The following is a 23811-nucleotide window of genomic DNA, read 5'->3' as shown; positions in this document are numbered from 1 at the left end:
CTTTTTGCGCGGTTTGTTCTCGCAGTCGCTGTGGATGAAGATGAAAGAACGACGAAGGCTGACTCGCATTCCCTGCAAAGAAACGCGCCCTCCGTCGGGGCCACGACACTGTGAACTCCTGACGGGCTCCAGGACTAACGTCAGAGGCACGAGATGGCTGATGGCTTTGTGATAACATAGGACAGGGATAGAAACCGTACGCCCCCTTCAATGCTAGCGTGTATCAGCATGTCGGGCTGCCCTGCACCTACCACCAAACCAGCAGGTTGATAAGAACAGTTACAGTAACGGTGGAGGTTTGAATTTCCCTCTGTTATTGCTTTTACAAGCTGAGCTAAATCCCTCCCTGTTCCTGCAGCTGGGGGAAGTTGCATGTTCTCATGTCTTTACCAAGGTCACAGCGCAGATTAACCCTGTGAGTCTTCTAGGAATGCTCGTCTGGCAGGAGCACAGATCCTTCTCTTTGGTCAAAAAAATGAGACGCAGTTTCTGGTCGTAAGAATTCACAATTCAAATTGTCTCTCACCCTGTGTCAGAAAACCCTGTGTCAATAAGCATAGACAACTCGTAGTGGAATTAGAGGGTGTGAGTGGGTTTTCAAACGCTTCTATTCCCAGATCTCAAATCTCCTTGGATACCTGTTGAAAGAGGAGCCTTCTGGGTTTTTTTTTATATATTTTTTTAAAATATGCATCTCTCCTTTGTCCTCATCACAGTGATATTGATCATGTTGTATGCTGGCAGAGGATCTGCTGTTGAACTCTAATTGCCAAAAGTTTGGCTTGTGACCTCAGGGGCAGTTACTGTATTGTCTAAATGTGAGCAGCCATGTAAGATTACATGTTTAAGGAGCCAGATGTCTGACCAGAATGTTGTGGGTTCGAATGCTGTCTGAGGCTCTGTTGTTGTTGTTGCCTCTGAGCAAGGTGCAGATATTAACAATTGGTCTTGTTAATATCCAGGAGTGCATTATGATATGGCATATAAAATAAGATCTGGCTGAGGATGTGTACAAATCAAATGAAGTAGTATGAAAAACATTAAATATACACCTCTGCACTGCTGTGGAATTTTGCATCTTCCTCTAAAGTTCAATCGCACTTAAGTAAATAAGAACCCCCTTTAACCCTTTCTTGGAAGTAGAGTTTACAAAACATGTTTTTCACTCATGTTGTGGGGGAGAACTTTCACCTGTTCCCCAAAACATCCTTGTTCGTTTGTTAATTGTTTGAACACTGAAAGACAGGATCCTTAAGATGTTTAATCTTGTCAGTTAGTTAATTGAGCTCATTTCACAGCAAATACTAATTAACCAGTAAATCGTTTCACGCTTGCTTGTCTGTCTGTAATTGTCTGTCCATAGCCAGCCATTGGTTAACGAGCCTCACCTGCCAATTAAGTCCCATTAAATGCAGGTGTGTGGCAGCAGAGCAGAGGAGACTGAGTTGGTTTGGCTGTGTGCTTGGGCTGGTTCTTTTGTTTGTTGATTTTTAGCATGAATTATTTCTTTTGCAAGTTTTCTTCCTTCTCTTCTGTTTTTGTAAGAATTGCCGGCCAGCTTCTCTACATATGTTCTTATTGCAGTCTACCGCAGCAGTTTCCAGCCCTGGTTCTAAAGCTCTACAACCTATTTTGTTTTCCATACATCACAGCAGACCACCAGGCTCTGTAGGAGTGGGACAATCTGCTTCCCTCTTAAAATTAAGCCAGCCACTTGTTCAGGAAAACCAATACCATCTTATTGTTAGTAGTTGTTATAATTAAACCTCTCTAAAAGACAATGTAATCCAATCACAAATTACTTGGCCTTAACTTTACAACTTTTCAGTTTTTGTTATATAGTGCATGACATTTGTATATATTTTAGTGTGTTCCTTAATAAATAATAATAATAACAAATAATAATAATAAATGTGTTATATGCAAAGGCAGGAGTAAGGCACTCTTGTTCACAGAACATTTTCATCACAACACCTATGTACCTTTAAAACATCAATCAACATCATTTTCTTGAACACGTGACTGCTTAAATAATTAGTGGTCAAAAGAACCCAACCTCAAAAACAGGTTGTTTACACTGGCAAAGTGGTTGATCCAGGGTTGGAAGCCAACCTGACAGTCAATCTACCTTATTCAAACATGAGGTTTGCAGTGTCACTTCCATTACCTGCAGGCTCACCTTCCAACAGTTACAGAGGAAGGTGCCAGGTGAGTGTGACTGGGGAAAGAAAGGTATTCAGCACTGAGGACAGCGGCCAATGTTATTCAGTCTTTCCCATTGGCATTCTGTGGACGCTGTTTTCTCTGACACCAGCTTTGTCACTTTTTCTTCCTGCGTTACTTTTAAGAGCACACAGAATTTCAGCTGCATGCTCCACATTTAGCAGCACATTCAGCACAGGCTGATTCAAAAAATGATACTCTCTAAGTAATCTAGATAAAGACTCTTTGCAGTGAACCGTCCTGCACCTCATTGTTGAGCTTGGATGGTGAATTTAATAATTTAAATAGAGACAGGATCCCCCCAGCCGGATAAAGGATGAACTCTCTGTAGTAATAAAAAGTCTCTGGTTTCAGTTAACCTCTCTCTGACCGATACCAAGACCTTTTTACGACATAAGCTTTGCTATTGATCAAAGTTGTAGAGAAACTATTTTTTGACGTAATATGTTTGAGAAACAACTATGGACTTCTGAGCCCTTAACATACACAGTGTTTCATAATTTAACTATGCTCCTCTGGCTTATTTGCATGTGGGCAATTCGCAATCGACAAGTGTACATGAATTTGTTCTAGATTTTAAACAGACACCTAGCGTTAAGAAGATGGTTCGGGGCTAAATGTAAGCGGTCGTCACAGCAGGAAGTGCGATCAGCTAGCTTGTTAAAAAACGGGATGGAAACTCAGCATTTGTGCAAAAAATAACGGTATCTGTTCTGTTCTGAGCATCGCCGATATATACATACATGAACTGAGGCTCTGTTATCCTGATAAAAACATATATATATAAATAGCCTTATATTAATGCACGTGCAAAAAATGTCGTCACATTGAAATTCGTTTACATTTAACTGAGTTAAAGATGACAACATATTTGAGCGCTGCGGACAGTGAAAAGCGTATGCACGGACCAAACCAAGCCGTTTTATTAATATTATTAGAACTGCTGAAAACGGCTAAGTTCCTTCTTTGTCGTTTTCAGTGGCATCAGGGGGAGTATGGCAATGCATGCATATCCCCTCATGTGACACAACATGCAGCAATAATTACAGGCTGATTTATGTTAATATATCAGAAAAGCATTCCCTTTTCTATTCCACAAATGGTAATTGTAATGTGCTTTTTTCTCGAATGAAACTATTTATCAACGTATCACGTTCTGTTCTGATCACTGAATGACCCCATGCTTCACAAAATAGGCATGTGTAGCTATTTGTTGCGCAATTAAGCAATGTAGTCACTGCACGCCGTTAAACAGTACTGCCGACACGGCCCGTCTAAACGTGAGACTGAATTTACACAGTATGAGCACTCACTGTAGGCATAATAATTTTGGCACAACCCCGGTGGCTGTTGTGGGCGAAAATAACATAGTGGTTGGCAATCAGTTAAACATGGAATCGGTGTCTCGAATTCGACTGAGGCCAAGTAGCAGCCGTGATTGTGAAGTAATGCATTCGGTGAACCTTTAGCTCACTAACGAGGAATCTACAGACTGAAAATGGGCGCGTCGGGCTATGTTAAAACGACGTAGGTTAGATAAGTGGCCCACGGTGCTTTTATATATTTTGTCCCGCATTATTCCCTACTCGTTGCAAGCTGTCTTGTTTCGAATAATAACAAAACGATACTCTCAGTGATTCAGGTTTAGTATGCACACTACTACCCCACATGGGGTTCTGTCCTGTAATCTTTCGGTGTGAGAGCACTGATTAGTCTCGCCATGCCAATTAGAAGTTAAAGAGGAAAACATCCGTGTACGTTATGAGAATCTAATTTAAATGAGTTAACACAAGAAAAGCAAGTGAACTTTATCCCCCTACGTTATATTGTAGCTTTTTTACGAATGAACATTTCAAGTTTGTGCTGCCATGTTGGTCAATTCAAATATAAATGTAATGTAAATGTGCATACAATGAAAACAACATATATTTCATTTTATTCATAAGACATATTTCTTAACTAATGAAATAAGGCAAAAGACAGAATAATTTATCCTTTCCATTGTCTGAAAGGAGACTTTCACAGAATGTTTTAAGGTCGGTTGACAAGCTATATATAGCTTTGCTTAATGTTAACTCCATGTATATATACCAAGTATATCATTTTGTAAACACTTCGAAAAGAATGCATTGCACTTTGTATTTTAACAATGACAACATTACAAAAGAAGTTAATGCCTTTGTTCGTCTAAGACCTTTCTTTTCTGCTGGATATTGGCTAAAGTGTGCACAACACTTGATTGTTTCTTTTTTACTTAATTCAAATATTATTTACATACTCTAAATTTAATACCAAACTAATGTTTCAAGGACACAGGAAATTTCAAACAAACAAAGGAGCATAACTTATGACACGGCAACACAGTGAAAACTCCCTTAAGTGCGTTTTGCAGTCCTGCATATGATTTTCTTAAATGCTTTCCGGAAGTCTCGGTTAAAAATTGTATAAATGATAGGATTCACAGAACTATTACAGTACCCAATCCAGAAGAAGAGGTTGAAAAGGGCGTCTGGAATTGTGCAACTTTTCCTGCATATTGCGTGCAGGCTGTACGTGAAGAAGAAAGGGAACCAACATAGCACGAAGACCCCCATAACCACAGCGAGGACGAAAGTGAAGCGCTTCTCGCGCATCTGTGCCACTTTAGTTTTGGAAATGGCCTGCTGTCTAGTCTTTTGCTCCTGGAAGAGCTCCGAAGCGCGGTTGGAGGCCCACGACAGTCGGCAGCTCTGTTTCGGGCAGCAGTCTGAGCCTTCCACTTTCCTCCGTTTGGAGAAGCGCGAGTTCCTGGGTTTGTTGTCGGACGCGCAACTCTCCTCCAGATCGATGTCGTCCAGCTCTTCTTGCCGCTGATTGCTGCCAGAACTTTGGCTGCTTGGACTCTCCATCTCAAACTTATCCTTGCGCACAAAACACGTCTCCGACTGCGACGGCTGTCTCTCCAGGCCGTTTTTGGCGACAAAAACTGTCGAAGAGCGCTGCTTAGCCACTCTATAAATTTTGCAGTACACCAGAATCATTATCACGCCAGGGGCGAAGAAGGAGACCAGGCACGAGGAGAGGATATACCAGGTCTCATTGTTTAGCAGGCATTCATGCTCGTTGTGCTCAGTCATAATTAGTGGTGGAAAAGAGATAACCGCCGATATTACCCACACAACGGCGATCATACACTTGATCCTCTTTGGTGTCCTTTTCAGGTTGTAACTGACCGCTTTAGTTACAGACCAGTACCTATCCAGGCTAATCGCACAAAGGTGGACGATAGAGGACGTGCAGAAGAGGACATCCAACGCCAGGTAGAAGGCGCACCATGTACTCCCGAAATACCAGTATCCCATAACCTCGTTGGCCAGAGAGAATGGAATGACCAACGTAGCCACAAGGATGTCCGCGGACGCCAAAGAAACCAAAAACAGATTCTGAGGCGCGCGGAGAGCCCGGCTTGTGAAAACAGCCACAACTACCAGCACGTTGCCCACGATAGTCACCAAAATAATGATGGTCACCACCAGTATAATGAATGCTGCCGCTGCCAGCGAGTGAGGTGAGGTCCTCGGGGCGCTTGTGCTGGTGGCATCCTCGGATGAGTTGGTCACAACTGGAGACGGCTGGATCACATCCATCTTGGATACATTTTCTGTCCGTGCATTTCCCCCAAAACAGCTCAGCTCGCCGCTACCAAGGGATCCTACATCCAAACATTCAAGCGATTAGTTCTCTTAGTTGCGCCAAACTACACAGAGTGTGCAACTTGGTGGAATAAAGTATGCACAACATTGCGACACAGAATTTCAAGATGAGCAAAAAATGGCATCAGACGGATGTGTACAATGAAGAACACGCACAAGTCTGTACCTTAGCACACCAGAGGTAAGTATTCTCATACGGTCAGAGAGCTGGTCCACATTACGCACAGTCTCAGCCCAGCGCGTGTTTCCATTTCCACAAGTTTTGAAAGCGAGAAAAGGATCGCGTGCGGTTGTTTTCTCCTGTGCAATGCTATTCCAAGAACCGGAAGGCAATTCGTCTTAATCTCCGTCTCTGTTTTTCCTTTGTTTCTTCCCCGTGTCTGCTTTTATCTCATTGTTTTATCGTGTGCGCGTCCTGTTGTGTTGCACGGGAGTCTGGTCGCGCTACTGGCCACACACTGTTAACACTGTGGATCAGCCCTGGGGAGCAGAATGGGTGACATCATTCTCAAGACCCGGCCCATTGAGAGAGAGAGGGAGAGCGAGAGAACCGAGTAAGAGAGAGATTAATCAAGATTCATGTTTTCATGTTTGCTGACATGCCTTTACAATGAGTAGTATTGATTTTAAAAAAGGGCTACATTTTCTTTATCTGGGTTAATCAATACTTCCAGCTTCATATTCCCGTTATGAAAAAATAATTTTAGTGCACACCATGATTATAACCTTAACCTAGGTCCACGCCGTGAGCAATGTTCCATTTAGAACCGCACGTGCAACTCCATCAATTATGTTGACAAATGAACTTGGTATTCGCGCATGGTTTGTATTACAAACACACAACTGCTGCGTTCCATACATTGGTTTAAGCGCTAAATGGCTCAGGTCGAAGAGGGGCGGCTCCACTACACGACGTGCGCTAGTGTGAAGCCCGTGCAATGCGCAGTAAGACCCGCAACGGCCAGTGCACTTTACGCGCGAGATCGCAGAGTTGCGATAATTGATAAATTACGTCAGTCTTTAGGATACCATAAGAACGTGTTGGACAACTGAAGAAGGAGACAGAGACGTCTGAGAGACGGTAGAGTTCACCTCTTTCAAAGGCGATCAAAAGCAAAATGATTTGATGTGCTTTATGACGCATCAATGTAAACCGCTCCACATTGTGCCGTTGCTCACGCTGCGTATTACTGCTGCAGAGAAAGTCGAGAAAGTGAAGTACAATCGAAAAAAGAAAGGGATTGTTTAATGTGGTATAAGTGAATAGTTTTTTCCAATTATCAGTTATTTTGCATTATGCCAGAAACTAAAGTTAATTCATTTATTCATGTTTGCCTATTAATTTATGTTGGATATAATGAAAATCGTCCGTTGTGTCCACAGTTTTTCTTTTTGAGAAACATGACTTCAGATGTGTGTCTTTCCTCGGGTTTTTATTTTGTGACCTCCTGTCTTTGTTGCAGTTGAAATTAATCCCTTATGATCGTAACTGTCTTATTTTTCATGCACGTGGGGTTAACTTAGGATGGATATGTTTTCCCCACTCTTCTGGTAAGGTGGCCTTTATTTGTATTATGGCTACAGCTTCTTGTATGTCACACCCTGGACAGTGAGTCTACATTGGGCATCTGATAGGAGGGTCCTCCACACTCAGTAAAGAATTCACACAAAGGAACAAGGTTAATTACTCCCTGGCAAAGCACCTAGAGGTTTACCTTGCATGCTTGCAAGAGTACCCAGAAATATATTCCAATATAAACCCACAAAACCCCATCTTGTCATTCCACCTGGGTAGGAAGAATGCTTCAGGGCAACATCTTGGGTAGACATAACTGTTCATCATGTAGCTGCTGATGAACAATCAACACCTACAAGATGGATAATAATAGTACTACCCCATATCACACATCTTAGCCAGCTCTTCACATCCACATCAGCCTAGTAAAACAACAGAGAAAATAGTTCTGTTTCCACATCTACCAGGCATTAAATGTTTTTTTTTTCCAGCTACTCTAAGGGTATTGAACCAGAACAGAGACAGCAGGGTGTGAGTTTCTACCTAATGTTTCACGTGCTTACCTATGGTGAAACCAAGAGAGATTAAGTGTGCACGTTTTATATTGTGCAGGGACCTTAAGCTCTGTCTGTCTGACCTCAGAAAACCTCAAACGGGGAACAGGGTAAGATGATGGAGCAATAGAACGTTTATCATTCAACAGCTGCAGGAAGTGAACCGCCTTTTCAGGTATGCTTGTTTCGGCTGAGTCAGCCGAATGGCATTTCGTTTTGATTTATACGTCTCTATTTGTGGAACACACGATTGTAGAGACTCAGCCCCTTAACGGCATTGACAGGAAAGGATCATATTTTCCATGTAGTCCATCTCTCAGTTCTAAATAAAGGAATAAGTAAATAGAGAAGAATATTCTAGTTCAGTGCACAGCAAAGCAATACCCAGGCTTTCACAGCATAGGCCCGAGTGACCCAAACGGAGGGACGCTGGTCAATGCTGATTTCACCCTGGTACATTTGCGGTCCCGTTGCAGTCGACGTGCGCAAATACACCCCTGATGTGACCGTGATTGAAAGCATCAGTGCCCTTGTGTGTGTGTGTGTGTGTGTGTGTGTGTGTGTGTGTGTGTGTGTGTGTATGCGTTGGTTTGCGTCATAATAAGTTAGTCCCCTTTATCTCCGCTAAACCACAGGCCACACTGAAATGGGCTGTGGTAGATTAACAGCGCACCGGGTTAGAAATGGCAGAAATTCCCATTGTGGTCGTCATCCCACCTCGCGGCGAATTCGTCACACAGCTTAATTGAATAATGCAGAGTGCCACAGATAATAGCATTTGGGCTAAGGCTATTTATCAAGCGGAAAATCAGATGGTGCGAAGGCCTGGATGTCATTACCTCTACAGGGACTTTTTGAAAAAGCACCACGGATTTCCCTCCCGATTGCATATAAAAAGCTGTTTCTTCAAAATGAGTTCAGGCGCTCCATCTGCATAGTAGGCAGCAGTGGCACTTTTATTTTAAAAAGAAATAAACTGTGTGCTTAAATTTGATGTGTGTGCCTGAATGAATGGGGTTATTCAAAAAATATTAACAAACTTGAAGCACTCAGTTCACAGTGTAAAAGCTATGCAGCCCTGTATTTCACTCTACCCATTTCAGACAGTGTTTTCCCCTTTATGCAGTGCTAAAACACTATACCAATTTTCTTATCTGAATATGCAGATATATCCCTCCAGAAACTTACTGTTTCGTTCCCATAGTCAGGAACAATAGGTGGCAAAATTAAAACTCAAACACACAGATATGGGTGATTATGAGTACTTAGTCATTCAATTATGAATTATGAAATTAAATGTGGCTGTTTTTAATAAAATGATGGCAAGATAATGCAGCCAGGTTCAGTCAGCATTTATGCTCGATCATTAATATTAGAAAGTACTGAGGTTTGTATGCCATCATGTTGGGCACAGTGAGGAGTATGGCATCTAACTGAAATGGCAAGGCTTTCAATCTCATGCTCAGTAATAAATTTATCCCGCTGTCGTGTAAGGTGTTAAGACGCATGCATTGCAGAGGGGCCAAATTTTCCTCAGTGGAAGACAATGGGATGGATAAGGTTGTCAAACACAGATCTAGATAGCCCATTTGTGCAATGGGCACGTAGCCTGTTCAGTCAACTAGTTCTCAATGTCAGTATTGTGGATTTTTTTTTTTGGGCAAGGGTGGTAAGGTGTCCAAAGACAACAGCTATTTCATACAAAAATTCAGCCTCAAGAGCCCAGATGTAGTGGGAAGCATGAAGAGGGAATTGAGTGAGATGGTGTCTTGGCCTGAAGACACGTCCTCCAGGTTTGTGTTTAAAGTTAAGGGTCACTATACAGAAGCAGCCTGTGAGGATGTTGCTGACTGGCTGATGCCTTTACTTGCAGTAACCACCACTACCTCCCACAGACCAGGCTGAAAACTGATCCATGTTCATTTTATTTCATTCACTTCATTCTTTATTACACATCTCTCTGGCTGTAATAAACTCATATGGATTTTGTAGATTGTTATGAGCAGTTGCACTAACACTATAGCTTGTAAATGCCCATTTTGAATATGATCATTATTGTTTTTAATCAGTATCCTCACTCATTTACACATTCCTTTGGACACACACACACACTTACACACAAACACACGCACAGACACACACAAACACACGCACAGACACACCACATACACGCACACCTTCAGTTAGTAAAGTTACTTCCAGAATGATGGGAATGTGTCGTGAAATCAGTGATTGTTTTCCACATATTTTCCGTAAGGTTACAGTCATTCACAGCATAAGGACTTCTGTGTCTCTTTAGTATCCTGAACAAGCCATACTACAGCAATGAGACAATTGTGGGCCGTGAAAAACATCTCTGAAGCACAAAAAAGCTCTTAGAAACAATTCTATCAGGAGTTCCTGACCCTACGACCAGCGAGTCCTTCAAAATAACTGTGTTCCTGTCTACTTTGGAAGGACAGGGAAAGGGAGCCGAGTTGCAAATCGCATCATATACTCCACAGCCTTTACAAATAGAGAATTCCTGAGGAAAGAACCCAGATGCAATCGAGTGTAACTCTAATATTCTCCTTTTAGTTTTCCATGTAAAACATAGAAGAATAGATGATTTGTGTGTGTTTTTGCCATATGAAAGCCCACATATTTTTCTGTACATTTTCATATTTATTAGGAAAAAGTCAAAAGAAGAAAATAAAAGAATGAGAATTTTTTGACTGAGAAAAATGGGAGCCACATAAGGAAATGACTTCCATGGTGAGAAAACATTAGTATAATCATGTGCATTTCTGTTTGCGAAATGATTACTTTTGTAATGATATAGGGTAATGAGAATGAACCACCCCGAAACAAGAGAGAAAGAGCATGGGCTGTTTCCCTGCCCTTCTGGTCTCTGCAGTACTGCTAATCTCTCCGCTATCTAGTAAACCTGTTCTCCACTAGCTGAGACAATTTATTTCTTAGTAGATATTCAGTATTGTCAATTAACTGCCATCTCTGATCTCTGTGCTAAAGGATGCCACACATTTCTGTGCTTATCGTATCCACTGATTGTTTTCTGTCTGACTCTTCTTATCTCTCCTGTACACCAGTGATCTGAAAACACTAGCATCCATGGACTGATACTGTTAATTTCTCTCCCAGCTGATAACACTGACCACAGTGGGTATTGCAGGTTTACAAGTAACTGTGAATTTGTTGTCAAGCATTGGTGTGGAGGTAAACTTTGGCAGGGGTAGAGCAGTAACTGACCCCAGTGACTGAAGAGGGCTGAATTCCACACTCCCCCTCCACCCCCACCCCCCTCCAGTTATGTCCTATTCTGTGGATAGGTTTACCAAAATGCATGCTTCAGTGGAATCTGCTTCTTCTCTTCCTTTCTCCCCGGGACAGACTGACCTCCTGCTCATAGCTGCTCACTGATCCTGCTCTCCTGAGTGTCGATGACTTTGACGGCTTTCCCGGTACGGCAGATGCAAAACAAGAACACAGTGATGAGCGCTACAAGACGACCTGGGGGAACGGACTCTGCTAAGCAGTGATTTTTCTGACATGGAGGTTATCCTTCCTCTCAGGAAGAGAGTCCTTCTCACCTCCCTCTCAGGTAGGAAGAAATGGGATCCATCATCGTGACAGGAGGCCCGTGTTGTACAACCTGATGTGTATCATTCTCCCTGCAGGAAGTGGTCCTCTGTAGCTGCCTCCCAAAGTGAAAAACATCAGTTTATATTTTTCTGCTGAGCAGGAGCCTATTGTCTGCATGTCCTCCCTGGCTGAAAAGCATCCTTGTTTTTTACCATTATCCCAAGAGGAAAGCTGTATTCTACTCCATCTTCCCACAGGGAGGTTGGTTCTTTGTACGCCCAAATCAAGCGGAACGATGAATCTGCACCGCTTGTGTTTCAACCACCTCTCCTTCCCCTTCTCACAGCCACACTTATTCAAACTGTACTTCACTCTCCTCCTTCTGCATCCAGGTAAATGTTCCATTACTCACTCACTCACACTCCCTTGCCCACCAACACTCTCTCACACATACTTCCTTATTCCCACTCCTTTCTCCTCTTGCTCCCACACCCCTTTACTCACTCTGTTACTCGAACACTCACTCGCATGCACAAGTACACTCACATGCATTCCTTCACTTCCATACCTCCTTATTCTCTCACTAATTCACTCCCTTTCTCCTTCTTTCACTCTCCACATCCTGTATCACCCGTCTTCATGTGATGGTGTACCTGTATTGCCCACCTGGTGTGGTTACTGTCTGGAAAAAGTCCCTGTCAAGACAGAACATGCTTCTCCCACCACAGAGAGACAAAGCAGAGTCTACAGTTCTCAGATGTAGACTTTCCTTATTCATATTGACTTCCGTTACTTGGCAAATTATCCATTTAAACAGCTGGGTGTTTCCTGAAGCAATTGATGTTAACGCCCTCATTCAAGGGTAGCCACCTGACAATGAAAGCAACAACCTTTTGGGTTACCAAAGGTTACCAGTACAGCACACGACTGCATTCGCTTTCCCAGACAAATGCTGAGGGGCTCGATTACCTGGCAAGTACACTCAGTGAAACGCAAACATTTGCAAAGATCCAGATTGAAGTGGTTCACAAATCCTTGCCACAAAGGTCACGTCTAAAAATTTGTGTTATACATTCGTAATAAATATGAACGAATGTAGCTGTAATCTAACAACTTTTTTTTCATACTTTTGATCATTCTTCTGGTAAATTGCAATCTGGAGATCTAGGTCCAGCCAGAGATTACACTTTATTTGTAGGGATGAAACATAAAAATGAGACGGAAAAATTTGGAATGGGGAAGGAGAGGGCAAACAGGCAGGGCACATGCTGTCTGTGCATTAAATCTGAACGCCTCTCTGTGCTTCTCCCTTCCCCCCCGTCTCTCTCTCTCTCTCTCCCTCCCTCTTTCTGACCTCACTCCTCCACACGCTCCTTGTCTCGGCACATCTCTTTGTTTCCCTGTGATAGGGTCCATTAGTTCCATGTGATGGGATCACGCTGTCGCTGTTTGCAGGAGTCATTATATTGCGCTGCCCTGCACACGACGCCTTGTGTTTCAGGTGCGGCTCATGACAGCTGCGGGCAACAAGGGGGAGTAGCATGGATGGAGACATTGTAGATCACCATGACAACAACGCAAACAAACATGCCATACATTTCTTTCTTTATGTAGCGTTATTTCCGCTGTGCATTATGAGGTGCATTATGCATTAGTGCATTATGCATTATGTGCATAATGAGGAGACGCACAAGTATCGTCCTTACAGGTGTCGGCTGCCTTCCCCTGACATCTCTCTGCCTCTGTTTGCTGCATTAACAGTGTGTCAAAATTTAGACAGAGTGATGCCGCACTCGGTGATATCCTGGTTATTTTCTACATGCTCCCTGTCGCTGACTGCATCTGCATCGCTTCACAGCATACAGTCAGTACTGACCTTGCAGCAATCACGAATCAAATAGCAAAGGTGTAAAACACTGAGAATGCTGTTGATTAAATTATACACGCCCTCTATACTAGTGTGATCAGGTACTGTAGCTTTATATGTGATGTGGCAAAGCATGTAGGCACAGGTAGAGGTGTAGCTATCTTGGGTAAGGGTTGTTGCTGGGAGGGTAATTGTGATGTCAGAGTAGAATCGCATCTTATTCTCTGACAAGTCGTGGAACACACTAAAAAAAAATTTATCAGGGACTCTACAACACTTTAAATTGAAAGCTCTCCGTCTGCATTGTTGAACTAATAGTTCGAAAGAAACCATGTATACTGATGAATATTCATTAGCAGTGAGAGTGCGACTTGTTTGTTTTTTTTTTTATTCTATTTGCCGAGGGTGCACTGAGGATCAGTATTGCAGTCAATCATTCTCAACGAAAGTATGCTCCATCCCTGCCTGCTCATGAATATTTATAGAGAGTGGTCAGTAGTGACTGAAACTCTTTTGTGAGGGCAGGAGGGAATGGAGAGTGTAGAGTCTCGCTTGGTTAATAGCTGTCTGTGATGGTGCTGTTATCAGTGCCCTGATGAATTTGCCAAACAGATTTTGCTCAGACCGTATGCATAGATGGGCTACCCCCCTCCTGATTGGCTGCTTCTGACCAAAGCCTCCCAGGGCTCTGCCAATCTCTTGAGTCAGCCTGGGGGAAGCAGTGACATCACCATGTATCTTCACTCCTTAATCTCACTGATGTGTGACATGTGACATTTCTGCGTAAGTAAAGAGAAACTCAGGATAGACAGACAGACAGATCCATAGGCAGACAGACAGACAGGCAGACAATCAGACCACATGGGCATTAGAAGAACAGCAAATAAAACAATGTTCAGAGACACAAACTTCATCAAATTCAAACTGGACAAATGTCTTTACTTACCGAAAAAAAAAACCCTTCAGGGGATTGCTGGCAGGCTGGTGTGGAATTCCACTTTCTGGGCCTATGCTAACTAGAGATCACTGGAGTGGATGTGAAAATGACCCAGGGCAAAGCAAGTGATCCATCCCACACTGCACACAGGCCTGAGCAAGGATCACCACAGCTACTAGAGACTACCCCTTGACAACAAACTTTTTCTTTTTTGAAAATTGTGTGATAGTACAGAACCTGGTGTAGTACGTTATAATACAATATAGGATAATAATATATTGAAATGACATCAACACAAAAACAATTCTGGAATACAGAAATGCCAATAGGAACATTTGCAAAAATGAGTCATTTACCAATAATTATATTAGAGAACAATGTCGTGAACTGCTGAGGAGTGACCAATGGTTAAGTACATGACTCTGGCAATATGATGATGGAGGAATATTCAGAATAAAAAAAAAAGATAAAGAAGAAAGCAAAAATGGTCCAAGCATAGGCATTTATTGTGTGGCTGTATGAGACTGTATCCAAATTCTGTATGTCTTAATCAGGTCTGATTGAAGCAGAAGGTAATGTTTGTAACTAGTCAGAACTCAGGGTCATTGCAGTTATTTCTGTAACTAAACCCCAAAAGGAACCTAGCTCTTGGTGTTGTATATGTTAGGGGTATGTCCCACCAAAATATAGATTCCCTTGCTTGCCATCCCAATATACAACATTATGTATGTAGGTACTGTGACACTGTAAATGGAAATCTGATTGAAACTCTGTCTAGGCATTTTTATTTCTAGGTCCTTGTACTTTTCATATGTAAGAGAGCTTAAATATATCTTTGCCTTTCCAGATTAACACCACTTCTGTTATGTAATGCGTGTGTGCTTGGAAAACAAAAATATTCACGGAAAAATCTACTGCTATATATAGAACTGTGCATTAATATATGCAGTTTCAGATCAAGAATAGTTTCAGAATAGACTGCTTGCCTTGAAGTGCAGATATTGTGTGTGTTGGTGCTGTGGCAAACTCAAAAGAACCGTGAGTTAAGACTACAAAGGAGAGTTTGTTTTGTTCGAACATGTATGTTGCCTTGTAGCAGAGAGGAATCTAGAGGTGGGTGGGGCCTGTAAATTAAAGGACATTATCCTGTAATGTGCAGAGTAATGATGATTTAATAGAACATTTTACCCGCCCAATGCCGGTTAGTAAGCCTAGCTACTCCAGATATATGGCTCCCTGACATAAAAATGCACACTATGGGCCTTAGGAATTAATAACAGTGTAAGCTTATCGTATGTATTTGACTACATATGTCTTTCACTATGCTACCATTTAAATCATATCCATACACACTGATGCCAAAGGATATTATTACAGTGTGATACTATTATCTATATAGCTATACATTTATGGAATAGTTTTAGGTGCCTTGCTCATGGGTACAATAGCAATGGCCTGCTCTGTATTTGAACATGCAATCCTCTGGTTAAAAACATGCAGTAGTTCCCTAAACATTACGCAGTAATATCAACCCTCCTAGATATTCTGAAAAAAGGAGTAGGAAAGGGTAGGAAAACTAGAGAACCATTATGTCTCTAATTGGGTAGTTATCGGGATGGGAACACCAGTAGGGTACACACACAGCTTAATGACACTTCTCATTTGTGCAGTCAGAAATGAAAATGAGGCAAAGTTGCAAATTAGAAACTGGCATGAATGTTAAGTTCATCTTATTCAATGACTTGCTGTGAGCCTTACATATGCAGCCTTGTATTGAAGATAAGAAGACTAATACTACCAGTAAAACTTTTCATATCAGTTTTACTAATATGTAAAAGACATTGTACTTTATAATTTTAAGACATTTTACTAGCTGTAAAGAGGGAGACAAAATCTAGTTCACAATGGGTTTGTATTTTGTATGATAAGCAGCTTTTAGAACCACAAAATGGAATTGTTCATAGAAGCAATGACTGACAGGGTAGGCGTTCCTCTCCCTCTGAACAGCAAGGTTATAATCCAAAGGCATGATGGGATAGGAAGAGTTGAATGAAACGTGGGGGGTCGGGTAGCAGAGAGTGACAGAGAAGGAGGTAAATTTCATGAAAAGCACAGACAGCAGGCTGATGGAGAGAGAGAGATAAGAAGCAGAGAAAGCAAAAATGAGATCAGAGAGTATCAATTGAATATAGACAGAGAGAGGGAAGAAGTGAGCGGAGAATGGTAGATGGCAAAACTGAGAACTGAGTGAAGGAAAGTGGAGATGAGAACAGATTGTGTGTGGAGGGGAGTAAAGCATAAAGAACTACGGATCTAGTGAGTGGGGAGGGGAGAGTGAGAGGTAGTCAATGGGTAGCTCTCAGGGATAGAGGGAGTGAGAGTACAGGAGATGTCTCACCACACTGCGGGCAATCCAGTCATGTAGCAGCATGTGTGTGTCTGCAGCTAATCTATGCACTGACATGTCCCTGATAAGTAGTGGTTACTCACTGCCATGCTCTGTGATAGAGCTCCAGATAGGTCTGTGTCAGTACTCCGGCCCCCTAGCTGTTGTGTTTATGTTCTCCCCATCTGTCATTGTGGCCCATGTGCTTTTGTTTATTGTTTTTCCTTGTGTTCCAGCCCTGCCCCGCTCTCCGCCCTGTCTCCGCCCACCTGATTACTGTGATCACCTCCACCTGCCTGCCTGCGACACCTGCTTCCCATCACCTCATCAGCCCGGCCCTATATCTACCCTGCTTGTCCCTGTTTGGCAGTTCGTTAGTGTTCGTTCCCGCCTGTGTTTCTGTTTGGATTTTCTGGGGTTTTTTTTTTTCTGCTTCACCTGCTCTTCGACTTCGCCTCTGCCTGCCGTTCTGCCCTGATTGCCCGATCTGCCTGCCTTCACGGTTAGACTGGTTATCACCAGTGTCACCTGCACTGCTGTCTCATCTCTGTGACAGTGGGACCAGGTCCACGGAAATGACCCCTCCTCACTGTCGCGCGGATTTTCTCGATGCAAGCACCATCTGCTCTGGTGTCCGCTCTTCACACGTGGAGACACATTCCTCTGCTAGCTGCCACTGCAGGGCGATTCCTGGAATCAAGCCGAGGGTATCAGCGGAGTGTGCACGAACACGCTTTGCGCTTTCTCCCTGACATTCGCTCCGAATCACCCCGTGGAGTGACGCTCGGGAGGGCTCGGGTTGGACACTCCCCTGCCTCCCCCTCCTTCCGCCCGTCACACAAGCCTGCTTTTGACTTCATTTATATTTGGAGCCACAGTACATGATCAGGGACTGCAAGCAGCCTCTTTGATCTCTAATCGGTGGCGAGTAGGAAGGGTGCTATTTAAAGTGTTTAATCCGATATGAAAGCTTACTCTGTCTTATGCTGTGTAGCTTTTTAAGGTAGCTCTTATACAGGAAGGGGAGAAACCAGGCAAACGTGTTGGTTGAAAGAGAAAAACCTTGCCAATCAGAGCATGTGCCCAGCAGAGACAGCTTCTAAGGGCTCTACAGGAAGAATGGATTTCAGTGTCATTAGGACACTCACACCTCTCACACCATATAATTACTCAATTTCCTTACCAGTTATGAAAAGTCATAATTCTGTGACCTCGATAACAGCTTTTCATCTCGCACACTATAAACGAATAATTAAGGTTGAAGATTCAAGTACAGTACACAGTAACATGCAAATAAAACTAATTAATGTTAAAGATGCAAATACAGTAACATGGGATTAATTTCAGTCGCTCCTCTGGTTTGTTGATGGCGAAGTCTTTGATTTAGTCAGTGTGCTGTGCAGATGACAGATGAGATGCAAATATGTTGCATTTAGCTCCAGGCTTAGTGTGACTCAAGACCGTATTGAAACAAGCGTTGATCAGCTCATAGCTGGATTATTACTATGTCTGAAGTTTCCTGTGGCTGCAGGAATTTTTATGAGATCCAACACACATTCAGTCAGAGATTCAACACTGTGGACCACCAATTGGGAAAAGTGTGCTAAAAAATGGATCCATTTGCTTGTGTACATGAGCAATTACTCAACAATGGAGGCAACAGTGCAGAATCTCACTGTAGTGGAGACCATTCAGAGAAAAAAATTTGTTAGGTGTCAGGTCATCAGAAAACAGTTATTAGTTCTCCATGTTTTACATGTGTAATTAAATGTACATATTACAGCCCATATATATATATATATATATATATACATATATATATACACCCTTACAGATTTACAGTAAACAAGAAATGACCGCTCCCTCTACCCTATTACACCACTGACACTGATGTGGCTGCAGGCAGTAAACAGCACCCAGGACTAACATAAGCATAACATGGGCAACCTAATGGACAGCAGAATTAGTGCTTTGTTAGATTCCGTAAATAACAACAATACTTAACTACACATCACCGTAAATTCTCAGCCTGTTGGCTGGATGAGTAGTCTGACATCCACACGTTTACAAGTACATGCATAATGTTTCATTTCTGAAATTCTGAAAATGAGCTTTTAGTGTGAAGCCAAGTTTGATTGCTCAGGCAGGAATTCTTTACTTCACAAAGATCAGAAAGCTGCTATTGAGTATAATGGCCCTGAAGTTAAAACCAGATTATGAAGTTTTAAATCCCCCCCATCCGGGCTCCAAAACTCAGGTAAGAATGCATTACTAACGAGTTTAGTTTTCATAAAGCACAGCCGGAGATTAATGTCCACGTTTGGGCCTGCAATCAATGCTCGTTAGTGACCCTAGTTATTACAGCACTAGCCTCAGTTCATTCCTCCCCATCGTCAGTTGCTGTCTATCCCCTATTAGTGTAGTGAGCACTTTATGATTGTAAATCTCCTTTCCTTACACACTGCACAGCAACCATCCAGGCTGTAATTAACCAATCAATCAATCAATTTTTATCGATATAGCCACTTCAGTCAGATTGACACAGCACTCAATTTACAGGGGGAATAAAAAACAAGTGGGACTGAATGGGGAAAAACAAATTATTAACTGACCCCTTGCAATCATAATAAATATCTACAACAATAATAAACTCAAAGAATTGTGATGGCTATCATATGTCGGATCTCATTTTCTTCCATCTATTGACTCTAGGTCAAAGTTCATCGAGATCGCAGAAGGCTTTGTTCTTACTGTGGACTCATGGTCAGTTCCAAATCACAAGTGAGAGAGTGTTAAATGGACTACCCGCAAAACCTGCCACACTGATTAACATTAGAGATAATATCTGAGAACCAGCCTCCTGTAGGAAATACTCAAAGACAAACGACCCAGTGTAGTGTTGGTAGAAACAGATAAGGTGGAATAGAATGGATTAATCCTTATAGTGTCAAAAATTTGAGTGTCATCCTACTCAAGATCCAGACACAATATTGTCCACAAGAGCTAAACTCCATGCCGAGCTGAAATGCCATAGTGCTAAGCATTGTCCCATAGGATATCTCTGGTCATTCCCACACCCCCACTGTTATTCAATCTTCTATGAATTGTTGACAGGGTGTGAAAACCCTACCCAGGATAAGAACAAATAAGTATGAATTATTGCCACTCCATATAGCAAGGGAGCCATCACAGTGTGCCCATTCACAGGAGGCTGACGGAGTCCGACCTCCTCCTGTCTGCCCTTCAGACAGCGTTGTGAAGTGGTGATTGGTTGGGAGGTGAAAGGGGGCGGGCCCCTTAACACTAAGGGTGACTTAGTAGCAGGACAAATTGACTTTGCCAAGGACTGCGGTGGGTAGGTCAGCCGCCGTTTCCTGCGAGACACGTGCAAGTTGCTCAGATGGTGGCAGAGGAGTAGAGCCTATCCTCCAATGGGCCCCCACTCCACTGTAGCGCAAAGTGTGACCTGTAGTGAAAAATAGCTGTTGCCTGAGTGTGAAGAATGAGAGGGCTACATTCGTCTCTCTGCAGCGCTCCTGTGTGAATGTAGAGGTAGTAGTGCAGTGAGATGTGCCTTAAATACAAGTGGCTGTTCCCAAGCAGCTTTGTATAAAGGGGAAAAAGCATTTTAAAAAGAACATTATCTTTACAGTGCAAAGACAAGGGTCCATCTGCAATCAGGCACATGTGAGCACTACTGAGTGAGCACAGCAGTCATGCGCAGGTCTGTGATGCCTTTAGAGCTGGGCAAAGTCATGTTTCTGCTTCAAGCAAGGCAAGTTGTGAGACAATCTGACAGGTGTGTGAGGGCTCCGAAGAGGCGCTGAATAATTAATGAGCCCAAAACTCAGTCGAACCCGAGCAGCGCTCTCCCAGGCTGTGTTACGGCAGGAGCTTCAGACTCGTCAGACAGCAGCCCGGAACGACACGCAGGCCCACGCATCATTGCAGTCCGGCCGCAGAACCGCGGAGCAACTACACCTCACTCCAGCCTCTGAGTTTCACTGGCACCTCTAGCTCCTCTGTGAAAGCCTATCCATCGTTTCCTGAATAATTACTCAAAAGTAATCAAAAGTGAATCCCAAGGAGTTGGGCAAATGAAATAAACAATGGATGTAACTAAATATGAGACTGATTTGTGTAAGATTGCACTGTTCAGCCGAACAACAGTTTTCCTTGGGTTTCGTTGTCTTAAACTCCAGATGACTTTTTTAGCCCTCAGTCTCAGAGCTTTGTGTGTGTGTTTACTCAGACATGTGTGTGTGAAGAATTTTAATATTCTATTTATAAATAATATAAATATAAATATAAATATTTAAATCTGTGGCCAGCAGTGAAACTCCTGAAGTTGAGTTAATATGCCAGTTCTACTTTAAAACTGGAGTTATTGATTTTAGCACCTCTCTTTCACTAATGTGGTTTTATAGCAGACATACCACACCACTCATTGGAAGTTAATCCCTCTAGCAAACTCATACTAACATGTACTGCCAGCTGAACATCACTAACTGACAGTTTATGTGCTTACCCTAAAAAAGTGGTGCAAAAACAACTTTGAGGGTGAGTTGGCTCTTGAATTATTTTTGTATTAAAGTTAAAAAGTATCAACAGTATAGTGCAAGGTTTCTGGCAAGCAAAGTTACGATTACATTTTTAACAGGTGGTTGAAACTCACAGCCATAATCAAATATGTTTGCAAACATTTTCCACAAAGAGAGAATTAACCATGTTTATTAGTGTAATGAAGACAAGCTGTTTCCAATGTCAGCCCCCTTGTTAGTTGCACGGTATAAAGTAAATATGATAAACTGGAATATTAGACACAGGAAATGTAAGTGATTATTTACTGAAGTCACTAACATAGAACATCGCATTTTCAGCCCTTAAAGCCTTAGATCGTTCTGTTTGTGTTTTGTAAGTCTGTCTGTTATTAATCACTACTTCAAATAAGATATTTGCTGTCTCAAGATTTATTTGACAGATGTTTGAAGAAACATGTCATTCAAGTCTGGCAACCTCTCAACCTCACACAGTATGCAGAAACAACCAATGGGTGTGAATTATGAAACTCAAAATTAGGATAATCGAGCTCAATCGTTTTAAATCGTTGATCCAGGATAATGTCAGATGAAAACGTCAGCAATGTCAAATTGTTTGTTCTCTTGTTGGAATGAAATAACGTGGCATTGATTACAAGGTACATAAACAGGCTGTCCATTCTATTTCCCCCTCTGTCTTTTTCTTTGTCCTTTTCAAACTTTAATAAAAAGAGGAAAAATAACCCTTTTAGCCACTAAAACCATGTCTGAATACAGCAGAGTTTATTAAAAAATGTAAAAGGTTAATAGAAAGAATTTTAGGGCAGGCTGCACTGCTGGGAAGGGTGGGAGTTTTAATCAAAAAGGATTAATGCTTTTCTGCCTGGGTCCTGATTTTTGAACATTTCTGACATTCTGCCGATTTTTGTCCCTGTGAGCAGGTGGGCTCAGTCTTCAATCCCTATTCTTAAAAAGATTTTACACCACAAATCTGTTCAGTAACATGTTGTTCACATTTAAATATGTATTTAATAGGTTGAAAATGAAAACACAGAAACATAAACCCAGGGTTTCCAACTTTCTCACCAGGAGTACAAGCTACAGCAAAGTGGAAGTGTCAGCATGAATGTGTGAGACACAGAATCATGAAAGAATCATGTCTTCCTGATCTGAGGGCACCTACATGCCAGATGCTGGAGGCAGTTTCCCTGATTAACATGAGTACAGTGCCAAATTATCTAAGGCTCTCGCGTTACGAGCCGACGCCTCTTTACTTAATTGCATTTGTGAGAGGGGCACCTTTGTGCTCTTTTCACAAAATTAATTTAGTTATGGGGGACAGGCAACATTTTTTTTTATTTTAAAACAATGTCCAAACTCTTAGTTGCAATACCAATTACTGATTAGGTAGCTACTGTGATTCAAACTGTAGAATGTGGTGCGCACAAATGCACCGTGAAGCTACAACATTAGGTATGTATCAGTGAAAGGAATAGGCTGCAGATGTAAGACTACTTAAATTGACAAACTTTTGAATAATAGAAAATGGAAAAGTGTTTCCAGGAAGTTATGAGTATAGGATTTGCTGTATTTCCTCTATTTGTTGCTCAGGGGCCATTACTGGTATACTTTCAAACCACTGTCCCACTTCCAGTCTAGATTGATTGACAGGGTTTTGATGTTAAGATGGGCTGGTTTTGCTGAAGGTATCATCTGAAGTGCTGTGACGAGGACTCTTTAGGAAGATTCTCTTTTCAGAATCGTGATTGAGACATTACTTTGGGCGAGTGTCCCTCCAGCACATCCCCCATTCAAATTTGTGTCATTCAACCCCCATCCCCTAACACATGCTACTTTTATTATTTGTTTTTCTTGCTGTTCATTTTTCACATGTAGTACAAGGAAGTGTTTGGGAATCTGTGATCTCGTGACTGATGTACAGTGGTATGCTTGACTTCCCTTGTCTAGTCAGGTTAGCACACGTTAACTTGTGGTAGGGCTTGAATAGTTGAATAGGGGTCACACTGACTGGTCTGGGAGTGTTGTTAGTTTGGTCTGACACTGTTGCTCATTCAGCTTGAATAGATACACTTCTCTTCTTTTGTGCCGGAAGTCACTTTGGATAAGAGCATGCGCTAAATGAATGTAATGTAATGTAATGTAATGTAAAGGGTGGCGATCTGTCACTCTTTTGCCAAAACATTCATGCTTATTATGGCAGAGCTGCATGATAAAATATAAAGAGATATAAGCATATTTTGTCAAGGCCTCTTTTTTTCAGTTGATATCCACGGATTTGCTGAACTAGTTTCTTTATTTTTGTTTAAAGCTTTCTGCTAAAGTAGGTAACACTGGCAACACTGTGTGATACTCCAGGCAACATGAAAGACATCTGAGGATTTCAGACCCCTGTCTGAATCTCACAGCGGAGTGAAGTGTTCATTAAAACATCTCTCTTGTATTTGACGTTGGCTTCAGCCCCTGTTATTTTAGCATCAGAGTGCAACGCTTTTGAG

At 42.2% G+C, this 23811-nt stretch overlaps 1 protein-coding gene across 1 annotated transcript; it reads right to left on the bottom strand.

The window, feature by feature from the left end:
- Window positions 1–4265: 4265 nt before the first annotated feature.
- LOC118791267 (alpha-2Db adrenergic receptor-like) lies at window positions 4266–6347 on the bottom strand. The gene is made up of 2 exons (XM_036548571.1): window positions 6082–6347; window positions 4266–5914 (listed from the first exon to the last, which is right to left on the bottom strand). Exon 2 carries the CDS (start codon window positions 5847–5849, stop codon window positions 4599–4601), a length of 1251 nt encoding a protein of 416 aa, XP_036404464.1. The 5' UTR covers window positions 5850–5914; window positions 6082–6347; the 3' UTR covers window positions 4266–4598.
- Window positions 6348–23811: the final 17464 nt, after the last annotated feature.

This window comes from Megalops cyprinoides, chromosome 16 (assembly GCF_013368585.1).
Source record: "Megalops cyprinoides isolate fMegCyp1 chromosome 16, fMegCyp1.pri, whole genome shotgun sequence".
Classification (NCBI taxonomy): domain Eukaryota; kingdom Metazoa; phylum Chordata; class Actinopteri; order Elopiformes; family Megalopidae; genus Megalops; species Megalops cyprinoides.
Note: the sequence above shows the minus strand (reverse complement) of the source record. Positions and strands in the feature narration are given on the sequence as shown.